Raw genomic sequence first — 17,990 nt, 5'->3', positions numbered from 1 at the left:
AGGTTGACGTTTGCTTGTTCTCCCTCGTAAAAGAACATATTTGTACATTTTATCACAATTGTTGAATACTCTAGATTTCACCAAGTTACACAGTCCCAGTCGTTATCTTTCCTCCTTTCTTGTGGTGTCTCACATGCTCCCCATCTTCCTCTCTCAACCGTATTCATAGTTACCTTTGTTCAGTGTACTTACATTGTTGTGCTACCATCTCCCAAAATTGTGTTCCAAACCACACACTCCTGTCTTCTATCACCCTGTAGTGCTCCCTTTAGTATTTCCTGTAGGGCAGGTGTCTTGTTCACAAAGTCTCTCATTGTCTGTTTGTCAGAAAATATTTTGAGCTCTCCCTCATATTTGAAGGACAGCTTTGCTGGATACAGGATTCTTGGTTGGTGGTTTTTCTCTTTCAGTATCTTAAATATATCACACCACTTCCTTCTTGCCTCCATGGTTTCTGCTGAGAGATCCACACATAGTCTTATTAAGCTTCCTTTGTATGTAATGGATCGCTTTTCTCTTGCTGCTTTCAGGATTCTCTCTTTGTCTTTGACATTTGATAATCTGATTATTAAGTGTCTTGGCGTAGACCTATTCATATCTGTTCTGTTTGGAGTATGCTGTGCTTCTTGGACCTGTAATTTTATGTCTTTCATAAGAGATGGGAAATTTTCATTAATTATTTCCTCTATTATTGCTTCTGCCCCCTTTCCCTTCTCTTCTCCTTCTGGGACACCAATGATACGTACATTGCTGTACTTTGTTTCATCCTTGAGTTCCCGGAGACGTTGGTCATATTTTTTCATTCTTTTCTGCATCTGCTCCTTTGTGTGTAGGCTTTCAGGTGTTTTGTTCTGCAGTTTCTGAGTGTTTTCTTCTGCCTCTTGAGATCTGCTGTTGTATGCTTCCATTGTGTCTTTCATCTCTTGTGTTGTGCCTTTCATTTCCATAGATTCTACTAGTAGGTTTTTTGAACTTTTGATTTCTGCTGTATACATGTCCAGTGCTTCCTTTACAGCCTCTATCTCTTTTGCAATATCTTCTCTAAACTTTTTGAATTGATTTAGCATTAGTTGTTTAAATTCCTGTATCTCAGTTGAAGTGTACGTTTGTTCCTTTGACTGGGCCATAACTTTGTTTTTCTTAGTGTAGGTTGTAATTTTCTGTTGTCTAGGCATGGTTTCCTTGGTTATCCAGATCAGGTTTTCCCAGACCAGAACAGGCTCAGGTCCCAGAGGGAAGAAATATTCAGTATCTGGTTTCCCTGCGGGTGTGTCTTAGAAAATTGCTCCACCCTTTGACGACTCGGGTCACTGTGCTTTTCTGCCTAGCAGGTGGCGCCTGTCAGCCTATAATTCTTGACTGGTGTGAGGAGGTGTGGCCGTGTTCCCCCAGGCTCTGGGGTCTGGTTCTGAATGGAAAGGGCCCCAGCCCTTTCCTCCTAGAGAAGACAGACCCCCCAGGTGGAGGTCATTAGCATTTCAATAGTCTTGCTCTCTGCTTGTGCTGTCTCCGCCCTTCCCCCCGAGTCACAGCCCTGGAAACTTAAAATGACTGGGGCTTTCTCCACTGAGCTGAAAAAGAAACAGATAGTCCCCTTCAGACCCAGTCAAGGCGACCCTCCGGCTCTCCCAGGTCAGTCGTCACCCAAAGCCTCTGTCTCTTTTTTGGGGCTGCGTACCTGTAGTGAGCAGTTCACACTCGCTACTTAAAACCCCAGTTGGAGCTCAGCTGAGCCATATTCGCTTGCTGGGAGAGAGCTTCTCTCTGGCACCACGCAGCTCCGCAGCTCGGGCTATGGGGGAGGGGGTCTCCTGACCTGGTTCCGCAGGTTTTACTTACAGATTTTATGCTGTGTTCTCAGGCATTCCTCCCAATTCAGGTTGGTGTATGATGAGTGGATGGTCTCGTTTGTCCCCCCGCAGTTATTCTGGATTATTTACTAGTTGTTTCTGGTTTTTTGTAGTTGTTCCAGGGGGACTGCTTAGCTTCCACTCCTCTCTATGCCTCCATCTTGCCCCTCCCTCCATTGAATTGATTTAGCAATAATTGCTTCAACTCCTGTGTCTTGGTTGAAGTAATAGTTTGTTCCTTTGACTGGTCCATATTTTCATGTTTCCTAGTATGGCTCATTATCTTAAGCTGTCTAGGCATCTTTCTTGATTAGTTTATTCTGGAGCTTGTTTTCACTCTTATACCCAGGGTTTTCTTGTTGGTTGATTTCGTTCTGTAGCCTTTGGTGTTCAGTTCAGCCTATTCTGGACCTTTAACTTAGATTCTGTTTAGTCGATCAGAGTTTTTCATCTCCTGTTTTTCTGTTTCTTGCCCTGCCTCTATGTAGTCTTCTTGTGTGATGGTCTCCTCAGATACGGTCAACCCCAGTCAGGTTTTCCCAGTCCGGAAAGACCCAGGTCTCAGGAGAAGGGCATGGAGTTTCCTTGAGAATGAGGCCCTCCTATGAGTCCCTTAGAGTCTATGCTTCTCCTATGCTGTCCAGAAGGTGGCGCTTGTCAGCCCACAGTTACCCCACCAATGTAAGGAGGTGTGGAGCCTTTAGTTCTCCTGGTGACCCTGACCCTGTCAGGGGTGTGGCTGACTGAAGCTGGTTTCTGAATTCCAGACCCTGGGGTCTGAGTTCCCAGAAGGATGGCTGCCACTGGAACTTGGCCATGCCCCCTTTCCTTGGGAAGTTATGGTGTTTAGGGAATTTTCTCCATCACTAGACTTATTGCTTTGTCTCTCAGAACTATCTTAGCTCTGCTCTTGCCTGGGCCCAAAATGCAAGTCTTTGAGGCTTTCTGTAATGGGCTTCTTAGAATAATTGTTTTAGAAACAGATAAAAAGATAAAAAATAAAAAATAAAATAAAATAAAGATAAAAATAAAGAAGGACCAGGTATGAAGATTTACAGTCCTTGCAGATCTAATGGGTTATTGAAATCCTAAGAGACAAGGAATTGAGGGCCATTAAGGAACAATCAAAAAAGCAGAGAAACAGGCTCTTCAGACAAGGGCCCTTGGCCTCTGGATTTGCATATGCCCCTGATTCTGTTTGAGCCCTGCCCTTCTCCGTATTATGTTTTCCCGAATTCCAAAAAGTCTCTGTTTTTATTTTTTAGTGTTTTTTTTTTTTTTTTTTTGCTGTTTTTGCTAGCCCTATCTCCTTTCTGCTGGGCTGACTGCTCCCAGATTCTCTGGTGTCTGGTCTCAGTCTATGTTTGGAGTTTTTGATCAGCAATCTGAGTTTTCAATCAGCGCTGCAACTGTAGTTCTCTCTCCTGGTTCCCAGCACCGAGGGCCCCTCCTCCCACAGGACTGTGCCTGGCAGGGAGGGACGCAGGTTCCCTGGCCACAAGAACTTACAGATTTTGCTGATCTCAGCTGTTCCATGTGTTTGTGAGTATTGTATGAAGTATGCCCAAAGTCAGATTGCTCTGCGGTGTCTGGTCCTCACAGTTCCTCACTTTCTACCAACTGCCCTGGAGGAGTAACTAAAACCCACACCTCACAACTCCACCATCTTGCCCCACCCGATCCTCCTCTAACTTTTTAATTTGTTCCTTTGATTTTTAATTTGTTCCTTTAATTTGTTTCCTCTTTCTTAGTATGACTTGTAATTTTTTGCCTATGTCTTGCCATTTGATTTTCTTGATGTGTTTACTCTGATGATTTGTTTCTGTCTCTTGCTTAAGGTTTTATTGTTGTTTGGCTTTGTGTTAAGGCTCTTCTTTGACGTTTAACTCAACATATTCTAGATATTTAGAATTGTCTGTGTTTAACTGATCAAAACAGGGCCAAAAACCCACAAAGGGGGAGCAGAACAGTTCCAAAGGGCCCTGGAGAGAAGGTCAGGAAAGATGCCAAAAACCTCCCCCACTCTCCTGCTTTCACCTACCCTAATGTGTGCTTCTTGGCCTGCTGAGCAGATAGAGCTCTTTGGCAAACCTTTCCCCACAGCCCTAAGGGGGAAGTATATTTTTCAACCTCCACCAGGCAGCGATGAAACAATGGCTATGGGCAACTCTGTTCTAGGCAGGCTAGAACTGTGATTCAGAGCTTGAACCCAGCAGTCCAACCTCACCAATCAGAAGGCGTGCTCAGCACTCGGCCATGTCCCACCCCTTTCCCGGGGAGGAAGACCTTCATGCCCCCTCTGTCCAGGGTGCGAAGCCAGCCACAGACCATATCCGAGGCAAGCCTTCAGGGTGGGGGGTGGGCACCAGCCACTGCTGCAGGGCCAATACACTCATGTTTGCTGCAGCTTCTCAGTCTCCCTGACCCATAACAAATGTGGACTACTGAATACAAGCTATAAGCACAGATAAGTGTTGTAGAGGATGTGGAGAAATAGGAACACTTCTTCACTGTTGGTGGGAATGTGGAATGGAACAGCCTTTGTTTAAGACAGTTTGACGGTTCCTCAGGAAGGTAAGTATAAAACTGCCATATGATCTGGCAATCTGGCTACTAGGTATATATTCAGAACAACTGAAAGCAGGGACAAGAACAGACATTTTCACACTGATGTTCATAGTAGCATTCTCACGATTGCCAAAAGATGGAAACAACCAGGTGTCCATCAACTGATGAATGGGTAAACAAAATGTGGTATATACATATGATGGAAAATTATTCAGCTGTAAGAAGAAATGAAGTCATGATGCTTGTGACTACATGGATGAGCTTTGAGGACATTATGTTGAATGAAATAAGCCAGACACAAAAAAACAAATATTGCATGTCCTCATTAATACAAACTTACATATAACTAGCAAATGCATAATGCTAATATCTAGAATATGAGTTATGAGAAGATAGAATGGGGGCAGAGAATGGGGAGCTGATGCTTAATTTGTGTAGAATATGTAATAAGGTTGATTGCAAATGTTTTGAAGTGGTTAGGGGTTATGGTAGCACATTATAGTAATTAATAGTGAAGATATATGGGTGTGATTGTGGTTGAAAAGGGAAGCTTAGGGTTGTGTATACCACTAGAAGGAAAACCAAAGGATGAAACATGGTACTGTAGAATATAGTGAACCTCTTGAAGGTGAAAATGTTCTAGAATTGATTGGGGTGATGAACTCTATGAATGTACCAGAAGATACTGTTGTGCACTTTAGATGGATTGTATGATATGTGAATTTATCTTAATAAAAGTACTTAAAGATAACTCAGTTAAAAAATGGGCAAAGGATCTGAATGGACATTTTCCCAAAGAAGATACAGAAATGGGCAATAAGAACAAGGCAAGAAGCTCTACATTGTTAGCATGCAGAAAATGCAAATAAAAAATACAGTGCACTACCACTCCACACATACTAGGCTGGCTATTATTAAAAGTTCAGATAATACCAAGAGTTGGTAAGGATATGGAGAAACTGGAATCCTCATACACTATGAATGGGAGTATAAAATGGAGTATAAATGGCACAGCTGCTGTGGAAAACAGTCTGGCAGTTCCTCAAAGAGTTTAATGTAGACTTGACCTCTGGCCCAGCAAATTCCACTCCTAGATATATATACCCAAGAGAAATGAAAACATATGTACACACAAAAAACTTGTACAAGACTATTCCCAGCAGCATTATCTGTAATAGCCAAAAGGTGAAAACAACTCAAAGGTCCATCAACAAACTATGGTATAGCCATCTGATAGAACAGTATCATCATAAAAGGGAAGTCCTGAAACATGCTACCAAATGGATGAACCTTGACAACCTTATGCTAAGTGAAAGAAGCCAGACACATAAGACCACATATTGTATAATTCCATTTATGTAAAATGTCCAGAAAAGGCAGAATAGACAAAAAGTAGATCAGTGACTGCCTAGGGCTGGGAGAGATGGGAGATTGAGGGCTGATGGCTAAAGGGTTAGGAGTTTTGGGGGGTGATGAAAATGTTCTAAATGTGATTGTGGTGATGGGTTTGTCATATTTAAGAATATACTGAAAACCACAAAGTTGTACACTTTAAATGGGTGTACTGTATAGTCTGTGTGCTGGTTTGGATATACTATGTCTCCCAAAATGCCACATTCTTCAATGCAATCTTGTGGGGACTGACATACCAGTGTTGATTTGCTGGAATCTTTGGATTAGGTTGCTTCCATGGAGATGTGACCCACACAACTGTGAGTAATACCTTCGATTAGATTATTTCTATGGAGGTGTGGCCCCACCCATTCAGCGTGGGGTCTTGGTTAAATAACTGGAGTCCTATATAAGAAGTTCAGACAGAAGGAGCTCACTGCTGCGGCCAAGAGAGATATTCTAAAGATGGCCGTTGAAAGCTGACACTGACATTTTAGAGAATGCCATTTTGAAACATAACCCGGGAGCAAGCAGACACCAACCATACGCCTTCCCAGCTAACAGAGGTTTTCCGGATGCCATAGGAGTTCTTCAGTGAAGGTACCCTACTGCTGATGCCTTAATTTGGACATTTTCATGGCCTTCAGACTATAACTTTGCAACCAAATAATCCCCCTTTACAAAAGCCAATCCATTTCTGGTATGTTGCATAATGCATCATTATCAAACCAGAACAGTATGTGAATTATATCTCAATAAAACTGTTATTTTTTTTTTTTTACTCAAAAGGTACACAGCTTATTTTAAAAAATTTCCCTCCTGTCCCTGTCCCTCAGTCTATCCCCTCTCCACTTCCCAGAGGAAATTAATGTTACTTATTTCTCGTGCCAAATACTTTTAATTTTTCTTACAGGTTTGGTAAATCAAGTCTGCACACTAAATAATCTCAGTGTGAAATATAAAATATATGTAGTTCTTAAGAAATTCACAAATAAAAATAAACTGCCAAGTTCTACCAGTTTTTCCACACCAATAATATAACAAACTATTTTAAGGTGGTTACAAACCCTTTTGTTAGATTACTATGACAATTAGGTCTTTTGTTTTTAATTCAAAAATCATTTTTGACTTGTCTATTCAAGTTGAACTAATGACAGGATACACAAACTATCTTGAAAATGCTTGTTAATTATCTTGAATGTATGTATTTTTCCAAAATCACCTGTGTGTCTAAAGAGACTCTTACAAATCAATAAGAAAGTGATAACTCAACAGAAAAATGGGCAAAGGACAGACAATTCAAAGAAGAAACATAAATGGTCAATAAAGATATAAAGGAGAAGGACTGATGTCACCAAGATGGCAGAGTGAGATCCTCTAGTGTTCCATCCCCCCCACAGAATCTTCAGACAAATAGCAGAAACTGGAAGAACAATCTCAGAGCTCCAGAAACAGTCAAAGAGTTGTAATAACTGGGTGAGTGCTGAATCAAGAAAAAGGCCATTTAAAAACAGTAGGAACATGGGATTTGACCTCTAGGAGTGTAAATCTCCCTGGCAATGCAGGTTATGACTCCCAGGGATAAACCTGGACCTGACATTGTGGGATTGAGAACATCTTCTTGACAAAAAGGGGAATGCAAAATGAAACAAAATAAAGTTTCAATGGCTGAGAGATTCCAAACAGATTTCGGGTCCAGATTCATCCCCAGGAGTCATATCCCGCATTGCCAGGGAGATTTACACCCCTGGGAGTCAGGTCCCATGGAGAGGGGAGGGCACTGAGTTCACCTGCCAAGGTGGCTTAGCTAGAGAGAGAGGATACGGCCCACTGATTTTTGACAAGTATGCCAAGTTCACTCAATGGGGAAAGAATAGTTTCTTCAACAAATGGTGCTGGGACAACTGGAGATCCACTTGCAAAAGGATGAAAGTGGACTCTTCCCTCACACCATATACAAAAATTAACTCAAAATATATCAAAGACCTACATATAAGAACTAAAAACATAAACTCCTAGAAGAAATAGGGACTATTTTGAGGATCTTGTATTGGGCAATATTTTAGACTTTATACCAAAAGCATGAGGAACAAACTAAAAAAAAAAAACAAAAAAAAAAACAGATAAATTGGAGTTCATCAAATTAAATAACTTTTGTACATCAAAGAACATTATAAAGAAAATGAAATGGGAGAAAATATTTGGAAACCATATATCTGGTAAGAGTTTAATATCCAGGATATATAAAACATCTTTTACAATGCAAAAAGAAAAAGACAAACAACCCAAATAAAAATGCACCAAGGACTTGAATAGATTTTTCTCAAAAGAAGATACACAAATGACCAATAATCACATAAAAAGATGCTCAACAGCATTATCCATTAGGGAAATGCAAATCAAAATCACAGATACCACTTCACATCCACTAGAATGGCTATTATTCTAAAAACAGAAAATAACAAGACTTGGGACCGATGCAGAGAAATAGGAACCCTTGAGCATTATTAGTGGGAATGTAAAATAGTGTTGTCTCTGTGGAAAACAGTTTGGCAATTCCTTAGAAAGTTAAGTATAAAATTACCATATAACTCAGCAATCCCATTCTAGGTATATACCCCAAAGAATTGAAAGGAGGGACTCGGGCAGACATCTGTACACCATTGTTCATGCAACATTATTCACAAGAGCCAAAAGGTGAAAGCAGGCCAAGTGCCCTGCCAGTGGATGGATGAATGGATAAACAAAATGTGGTATCAATGTACAATGGAATATTATTCAGCTGTTAAAATGAATGATGTTCTGATACATGCTACACCATGGATGAACCCTGAAGGCATCATGTTGAGTGAAATAAGCCAGATACAAAAGGACAAATATTTTGTGATCTCATTTATATGAAATAACTAGAGTATGCAAATTCATAACGGCAAAAGTAGATTTCAGGATACAGGGGCAGGAGAGGAGGTAGGGAATGGAGAATTAATGCTTAATGGGTACAAAGGTTCTGTGTAGGGTGATGGAGCTGTTTTGGTAATGGATGGTGGTGATGGTAGCACAACGTTATGAATATCACCAACACCACTGAATTGTATACTTGAACGTGACCAAAACAGGAAGTGTTATGTTGTATATAAGTTACCACAATAAAAAGTAAAACTAGAATATACATTTAAAGATATTTAAACTCGTAAGTAATTATGAGAATTCTGATTCAGATGGCATCCCTTTTATTCACCCACTGGGTCAGGAAAAAGATGGAGACTATCAAGTGGTGGAAGTGTGGGGAAGTGAAGCTGCCAGGTCCTGTTGGAGTGTGTGTTGGTACCACTTTTTTAGAGGGCAATTAAAATTTTATATCTACATAATCTTCACCCAACAATTCCATTTCTGGGTATCTATTCTCCAGATACACTTGTCCATGTTCACAAATAAGCATATGAAGGATGTTCATTGCAGCAATGCATGTAACAAGGGAACTGGACACAATCTAAACATCCATCAATATAGTAATCATTAAATAAACCGTGATACATTAATACCATGGACTACTATGCAGAAATTTAAATGAATGGGATAACTATATACTGGGAAGGAAAGCATATAAGACATCATGAAGTGAAAGAATCAAGATGCAGGATAGGAAAGACAAAAAGCTGCATCGTAAACCTATATTACTATACGTAAATACGTATGTTGGCAAATGCATGAAAAAGGTCTGGAAAGACATGCAACAAACTCAGAGTAACACCCCAGGGGTGGGAGATTAAGGGACAAGGAGGATTTTTACTGTATCTGTTACTTCATTTTTATACACTAAGAATATAATCATGTTTTGTGTAATGAAAAACAAATTTAAGTGGCCTCTTTATTATTTTAAAGATGGTCTACCAAATTGAATTTTAAAAATAACCACAAAATTACAATTGATAGAGGTTGATTTTGGATATGGGGGCAGGAGGAAATACCTTTTCCCAGTGATATTGAACCCAATTTTTTTGCAAAGAAGGATCTTACAATGCAGTTAGTTTTCTGTATTCACATTTGGAGAGAATATACTCACAGTTTCTCAGTCCAGCGGTATGCCTTCCATGTATTTTCATCAATGTGAGAAATAGAGTTTCCTTGAAAATTTCTGTGAAGAAACATAGTTCATATCCTTGAATAGGTAGGAAAGGAATGAAAAGAAAAAGTATAAAGAATTGTGGCAACCTCATGGTAGTTCAAATGCAGAAAATACCGGTTTTCCAATGTCCATAGTCATCAGCTTCCAAATTTGCACAATTACTAAAGAAATACTGTGGGGCCTGTGGTACAAATGATGACATCTCAGAACCTGAACTTCATATTAGTCCAATTTCTTCTCCTTTGTTATTATCAACAGATAAGTATATAGAAACCAAAATCATACTTTGAAAGTTTCAGTTATGTATATTTGTTAAAGTTCACAATAAAAAAAGTTAAAAAAAAAAAAAAGAAAGGAAAAAAGAAACCACATGCCAGGAAACACCAAAACTTTGGCAAAGTGCCCTCTGTTCAAACCCCTCCAGGTGCTGGGAAGATAAGGGCAATTAGAAGTTGGACAGACTATGTACTGATGCAGAAAGATCTCTTAGACATATTGCTTAGAGGAAAGTGCAAAGCACTGAGCAAGGAGTAAAGTATTACCTAACTAGGAAAAACATACATATGAATGCATATACATATGTCGATGCAAAGGAAAGGTATCAGAAGGAAGGACACACAAAATGGTAATAAGTGACCTCACAGGTGGTGGTGGGGGGACAGGAGGGAAGAAGGTGCAAAGAAACTTTCATTTTCATTTAGCCCATATGCTTCTATGACTTTTTTTTTTAATATAGTGGGAAGTATCTATGAATGGCATGTGTAAGAGACATTTAAATGCCCAAGGTTCAGCTGTGAACACTATCTCTGTGGACGACATTGACTCTTTTTCCTTTGGCCTCTGGTTGCTTTATGCTCACCAATAAAAGCCTCAAACTGGCTCGCCTTGCTGACTGCTGCATTTCCAACTGCTGTACCACCATCATTCTCCTAATCATCCAATACAGAAACGTTGGAGTCATATTTGATTTTTCCTTTTACTGTTTACCCTATCCCCTAATTCCCTAGCCAGTCACCAAATCCTGCCCATTCTCCTTTTGAAGTGCTTCCAGGATTTTCTTTTCATTCCTATCATAAACCCTCTGATTCAGCCCCTTTTCACTTACTCCTAGATTTTGCTAGAGCTTTCTATTTGGTCTCCCTAAATCAAGCTTTCCTTTCTCTAGATTGCTCTATATATGAATTTTAAAATCATCCTCCTAGCTTGAAACTTTCAATGGCCCCCCCATATCTGGCAGCATAACTGTCAAACCCCTATAGCTGATACTCAATATTTTTCATCATCTTATCTTTCATTACTTCCTAACCCAACTCTTTGCAGCCACATTAGTCTACCAAACCCTGATTTTTCCAGCAGGCTTTGCCTTGGTAGTACTCCCCATTTCTCTCTCTTTACTTTAAGCCCAAGCTAAAGTTTTATCTTGTCCATGCAGTTTTTGAATTAGAGCACCTATGGTCTGCATCTCTTTTAGTACTTATTTATATATCACCTCCCTTTTTATGCATATTCCCTTTCTTCCCACCTATCGTTGTTGTCAGCTTTCTGAGACAATGTCTTAGAGTTCTGTGGCTCCCACAGTACCTAGCCCTGGGTCAGGCACATAATAGGTGCTATATATAGAAAGCCAGCAACAAAGACAAGGTTTGAGCATAACTGAGCAATCAAATAATAGTAATAATAGCTAACATTCACATATATGCTAGGTAAGTGACAATATAAGCACTTTACATGTATTAACTCATTTAAATCCCACAACAATCCCATGAGATAGTAACTACTATAATCTCCATTTTGCAGATAAGGAAACTGCATCATTCTGCAGATAAGGAGCTAAATAACTTGCAGATAAGGAGCTAAATAACTTGCCCAAGTTTATAAATCTGTTAAATGACAGAGCTAGGTTCAAACCCTGGCAGTCTGACTTCAGAATTTTTGCTCTTAACCACCTTGTTGTATCATGAGCAATGAGGTGGGAGAGGGACATGCTCCTGTAAGAGGATGGAGCAAAAATGGGAGCAGAACAGAGGTTAAGGCATGAAATGATGGGGCTAAATAACATGGGTAAAGAAAAAGAATAAGGGCAATCACAGTAAAAGACTGAAGAAGGGGGCACAATAGTAAAAAGGAGAATGAGGATAAGGAAAAGTTGCAGGGAAAAGGTAAAAACAGACAGTAAGCCAATGTGGACTGGGGAGATGAGGAAGGCTCAGGAAGACCCTGAAGAGGCTATGTCAGGCAGGGAGCAGAGGCCAAAAGAGAAAAGGCAATTCTTACAAGATGGTGAAGGTGCCATTGTAGGTGCTGGGCTCTGGCACAGGGATTCTATGCAGCCTCTGCCGTGGGCTCAGACCAGAACAGGACAGTGTCTCATCTTTGCAGGTACAGAGCTCACATATGTCGATGGTCTTGGTGACATTCTGTTTCTGTCGTGTAGCTAAACCCATACGTGACTTTTTTGGGGTGTAATTTGCAATAGGAGACTCTTGCTGATGTGCAGTTAAACTCATTTGCACCTTTTTTAGGGTGTAACTTGTGACAGGAGACTGTTCCTGTTGCACAGTTAAACCTGTCTGCTTCTTTTCTAGTGGGTAATCTGCAGTGACAGTCTGTCCTCCTTGCAAAGGGAAACCCTTCTGTGTCTCTTCTGAGGAGTAATCTGGGAAGTCCATCTGTTCCCGTTGGACAGTTGAACTCATGTGCATCTTTTCTGCACTGAGAGCCTGTAGCTGTTGCTCAGGTAAGCCTGTGAGCACCTTTTCTGGAGGATAATTTACAGATGGCCTCACTGAAGATGGAGTAGATGGAAGAACAGTGCCTGCTTCAGATGACCTTGGGGGCTGAGTTATGGAATGCTCTATAACTGAAGGTTGAGGTACGACTTGAGTCAGGTTTGGTTGCAAATCCCAAAACTCATCTGGTGGTGGAAGTGTTTCCTTGGTCTGCCTTGGAGATGGAGCCGTAGTCGAATGTTCAGCCTCCATTGTGAATTCTGGAATTATGGGGACCTCCAGGTTTACAGGTTTATGTGTGACATTGGGCAAGTTTGAATGCTGAACTTGATCCTGATCTGAAGGTGGAACTGTCACCACATGATGTATTGGAGATTGAGCTACAACTTCCTTACGTGGTGTTGGAGGCTGAGTTGGAGACTCCTGCTTGGTTGGAGAAGGTTCAACCTCCGGATTGGGTTCTGGAGTTATGGTGACCTCCTGGTCCATGGGTTTAATTGTGGCACTAGGCAAGTTTGAATGCTGAATTTGATCCTGACTTGTAAGTGGAACTGTCTCCTCATGATATTCTGAAGGTTGAACTGTAACCTCCTGAGGAGGCTCTGGAGGCTGAGTTGAGGACACCTGCTTCATTGGAGAAGGTTCAACCTCCACATTAGGTTGTGGAGTATCAGTAAGCTCCAGATTCCCAGGTTTAACTGTAATTTCTGTCAGGCTTGGATGCTGAGACTGAATCTGGTCTGCAGGTGGAAGTGTCACCTGAGGGTGTGTTGGAGAAGGAGCTGTGGTCTCCTCCTGAGCAACAGCATGTTCAACCTCCATTGTGGGTTCACTGTAGAACTCTACAGGTTTAAGTGTGACATTGGGCAAGTTTAAATGCTGAACTTGATCCTGACTTGGGGGTGGAACTGTCACCTCATGATACACTGGAAGTTGAGCTATAACCTCCTTAGGTGGCTCTGGAGACTGAGTAGTGATCTCCAGCATGGTTGAAGGTCCAACTTCCGTATTGAGTTCTGTACTTAGGGTGAGCTCCAGGTCCACAGGTTGAACTGTGACTTCAGTCAGGTTTGGATGCTGAGCCTGAATTTGGTTTGGGGGTGGAGATGTCACCTCAGGGAGCTTTGGAAATGGAGCTGTAGTCTCCTGTAGAGCAACAAATTGTTCAATCTCTGTAGTTGCTTCTGGACTTATGGTAAGCTCAAGGTCCACAGGTTTAATTGTGACTTCAGTCAGGTTTGGAGGCTAAGCCTCAACTTGGTCTGGAAGTGGAGGTGTCACTGCAGGGAGCTCTGGAGATGGAGCCGTTGTCTCCTGTGGAGCAGTAAATTGTTCAAACTCTGTAGTTGGTTCCGGAGTTATGGTAAGCTCCAGGTCCACAGGTTTAACTGTGACAATGGACAAATTTGAATGCTGAGTTTGATACTGATTTGGAGGTGGAACTGTCTCCTCATGATATGCTGGAGGTTGAACTATAACCTCTTGAGGAGGCTCTGGAGGCTGAGCTGGGGACACTTGTTTAATGGGAAATACTTCCTCTTTCTCAGTGGGCTCTGGAGTGTGACCTGGGGCCTCCTGCAGAACTGAAGAGGGTTCCACCTCCTTAGCAGGCTCTAGAGGCTGAGCTGTTGCCTCCTGCTGCACTGGAGAAGGTTCAACCTCCTTAGAGGGTTCTGGAGGTAGAACTAAGGTTACCTGAGCTGGAGAAAGTTCTACCTTCTCAGTGGTCTCTGGAGGCAGAGCTGGGGCTTCCTGCTGGCCTGGAGAAAGTTCAACCTCCTTAGGGGGCTCTGGAAGCTGAGCAACGCCAACTTCTTGCTGGACTGCAGAAGGTTCAACCTCTGTAGTGGTCTCCGGGGTTACAGTAAGCTCCAGATCTACAGGTTTAACTGTGGAACTGGGCAATACTGGATACTGAGCCTCACTCTGAGCTACACCTTCCACAGCAGGCTCTGATGGCTGAACTGGGGTCTCCTGCTGTACTGGAAGAGATTCAAACTCCCCAGGGTGCTGTGTGGTCTGAGCTGGAGCCTCCAGCTGGACTGGAGAAGGTTTGACCTCTTCAAAGGGTTCTATAGGTGGAGCTGGGAACTGCTGCTGGACCTGTGAAGGTTCAACATCTTTAGAGGGCTCTGAAATCTGAGGTTGCACCTCCTGCTGGACCGGAGATGGTTCAAACTCCTTAGGGGGCTCTGGAGGCTGAGCAACGCCAACTTCTTGCTGGACTGCAGAAGGTTCAACCTCTGTGGTGGTCTCTGGGGTTATAGTAAGCTCCAGATCTATAGGTTTAACTGTGGAACTGGGCAATACTGGATACTGAGCCTCACTCTGAGCTACACCTTCCATAGCAGGCTCTGATGGCTGAACTGTGGTCTCCTGCTGTACTGGAAGAGATTCAAACTCCCCAGGGTGCTGTGTGGTCTGAGCTGGAGCCTCCAGTTGGACTGGAGAAGGTTTGACCTCTTCAAAGGGTTCTATAGGTGGAGCTGGGAACTGCTGCTGGACCTGTGAAGGTTCAACATCTTTAGAGGGCTCTGAAATCTGAGGTTGCACCTCCTGCTGGACCGGAGATGGTTCAAACTCCTTAGGGGGCTCTGGAGGCTGAGCAACACCAACTTCTTGCTGGACTGCAGAAGGTTCAACCTCTGTGGTGGTCTCCGGGGTTATAGTAAGCTCCAGATCTACAGGTTTAACGGTGGAACTGGGCAATACTGGATACTGAGCCTCACTCTGAGCTACACCTTCCACAGCAGGCTCTGATGGCTGAACTGGGGTCTCCTGCTGTACTGGAAGAGATTCAAACTCCCCAGGGTGCTGTGTGGTCTGAGCTGGAGCCTCCAGCTGGACTGGAGAAGGTTTGACCTCTTCAAAGGGTTCTATAGGTGGAGCTGGGTACTGCTGCTGGACCTGTGGAGGTTCAACATCTTTAGAAGGCTCTGAAATCTGAGGTGGCACCTCCTGCTGGAACAGAGATGGTTCAAACTCCTTAGGGGGCTCTGGAGGCTGACCTGGCACCTCTGTTGTTATGGTAAACTCCAGATCCACTGGTTTAATCGTGACATTGGAGAATTGTAGATGCTGAGCTTCACCTGGGGGAGAAACTGTCACCTCATGAAGGATGGGAGGCTGAACAACACCCTCTGTGGCAGGCTCTTGAAGCTGAATTGGGGACTCCTGTTGGGGTGGAGGAGGTTCAACATTGGTAGACTCTTGAGACTGAACTGGGGCCTCCTGAAGCACTGGATAAGGCTCACCCTCCAATGGGGGCTTTGTAGACTGAGCCTGGGCTGCCTGCTGATTTGCAGAATGTTCAACTTTCTCAGGAGGCTCTGGAAGCTGAGCTGGGGCCTCTTGCTGGCTTGGAGAGGGTGCAGTCTCCTCAATGGGCTCTGAAGCATGAGCTGAAGCCTCCTGCTGAATTGAAGATGGTTCAACTTCCTTAGTGGGGGCAGGTTCACTCTCCCCAGGAGGCACTGGTGGCTGAGCTGGGGCTTCCTGCTGGGTTGTAGAAGGTCCAACCTCCGTAGTGGCTACAGGAGTTATTGTAAGCTCTAGATCCACAGGCTTAACAGTAACATTGGGCAATTCTAAATGCTGAGGTTGATGCAGACCTGGAGGGTAAACTGTCACCTCATCATGCACTTCATGGTGAGCTGCAACCTCATTAGAGGGCACTGAAGGCTGTAATGTGGTCTCTGGCTGGACAAGAGGAGGCTTGAGCTCCTCAGTGTGCTCTGTAGGCTCAGTTGTGGAATTCTGCTGGAATGGTGGATATTTACCTTCTTCAGGAGGTTCTAGAGGGTGAGGTTGTGCCTCCTGCTGGATTGGAGATGACTCCAACTCCCCAGTAAGCTCTGGAGGCTGAGCTTGCTCCCCCTGTTGATTTGGAGAGAGTTCAACCTCCTTAGGAGGCTCTGGAGGATGAGCTGGAGGCTGTGGCAGTGGAACTGAGGCCCCCTGCTGGATGGCAGAAGGTTCAACCTCCTCAGAAGTGTTTGGAGGCTGAGCTGGGGCCTCCTGCTGGCTTGGTGAAATGTCGGCATATTCAGAGGGCTCTGGTTGTTGTGCTTGGCCTTCCTGCTGGACTGGAGAAGCCTCACCCTCTTCAATGGGCTCTGGAAGCTGAGCTGGGGCCTCCTGCTCTATTGGAGAAGTTCCAACCTTAGTGGCTTCTGGAATTATGGTAAGCTCTAGATCTATATGTTTATGTGTGATGGGCAAGTTTGAATGCTGAGCTGCCAGATGTTCTGGTGGTTGATCTACAACCTCCTTTTGCGGCTCTGGAGGTTCAGCTGGGGCCTCTGGCTGGACTGTAGGGGTCTTGGAGGGCTGTGCTGGGGCCACCTGCTGGACAGGAGGAGGTTCATTCTCCTCAGGGGTGTCCAAAGGATGATGTGGGTCCTCCTGCTGGGCTGGAGATAGTTCTGTTTTCCCAGGGGGGTCCGGATGCTGAACTGGGGCATCTTGTTGGGTTTGAGATTGTCCCACCTCCACATTGGGCTTTGGTTGTCCAGTTAAAACTCCCGACCTGTGAGTGTCCTCAGGGAGCTCTGGAAGCTGATCCAGGTTGTCTAGGGACTCCAAAGGTAGGTGGTCTGGAGAATAGAACATGTCCAGACTTGGATCTAGAAGATCAGACTCGTAGGATTGGTCCTGAAGAGCTTTGGGTGCTAACTGATCTGAATTTCCAACAACCTTAGCAAGCCGACGATGCTGAGCTAGATCTTTCTTCAGGTTTGGGGGTGAAACAATAAACTTAGGTTGTTTTGGATTCTTACTGTCCTCTACAGGTGGAACAAGTATTTCATATGAATCGTGATCTTCAGCTTGATTCAGACCTGGAGTGTGAATCCCACTTTTGAGTTGAGGAGGCATGGCTAGGGCCTCCTTCTGTAGCCAGTGTAGCATTGGACCCGCCTCCGGGAGCTTTTCGTGCCGAGTTCGGTTGCCATCTACATCCGGAAGTGGAAGCGCAAACTGAGCGGTCCTTGCGGGCAGCTCTAGAGCTGAATCCGTGTCCGGGAGTGGAACCAAAGTCTCGGTGATGTCCTGAGGTCGAGCCAACATGTGGCCCGGAGCCGAGGACGCCAGGTAGTCGGGTGGGGGTGTAAGTGCACGGGGCGATGCAGGTGGGAGACGGGGGGAGGGCAAAGACCAGGTCTCAGCGGGTCCTGGGGGGTCGGAGGTCAGCTTGACTGAGTCCAGGGCTGACCCTGGAGGCTGAGCCGCCTTGACCAGCAGCCACAGAAGATGTAGCATGAAGAGGAACCCCAGTAGGGACATAACGTCGGGAGTCTCAGGGTGCGCAACCCAAGCCAGTGGGGC

The 17,990-nt window shown here is 43.8% G+C and overlaps 1 protein-coding gene across 1 annotated transcript in view; it reads right to left on the bottom strand.

Annotated features, from left to right (window-relative positions):
• LRRC37A2 (leucine rich repeat containing 37 member A2) overlaps positions 1 to 17,948 on the bottom strand; it is a 55,172-nt gene extending 37,224 nt beyond the window's left edge. Inside the window, 2 exon segments of the mRNA XM_037810523.1 lie at positions 9,874 to 9,945; positions 12,211 to 17,948. Coding sequence (XP_037666451.1) covers positions 9,874 to 9,945; positions 12,211 to 17,948 — 5,810 coding nt within the window.
• Between the last annotated feature and the right edge of the window lie 42 nt (positions 17,949 to 17,990).

This window comes from Choloepus didactylus, chromosome 18, assembly GCF_015220235.1.
Source record: "Choloepus didactylus isolate mChoDid1 chromosome 18, mChoDid1.pri, whole genome shotgun sequence".
Classification (NCBI taxonomy): domain Eukaryota; kingdom Metazoa; phylum Chordata; class Mammalia; order Pilosa; family Megalonychidae; genus Choloepus; species Choloepus didactylus.
Note: the sequence above shows the minus strand (reverse complement) of the source record. Positions and strands in the feature narration are given on the sequence as shown.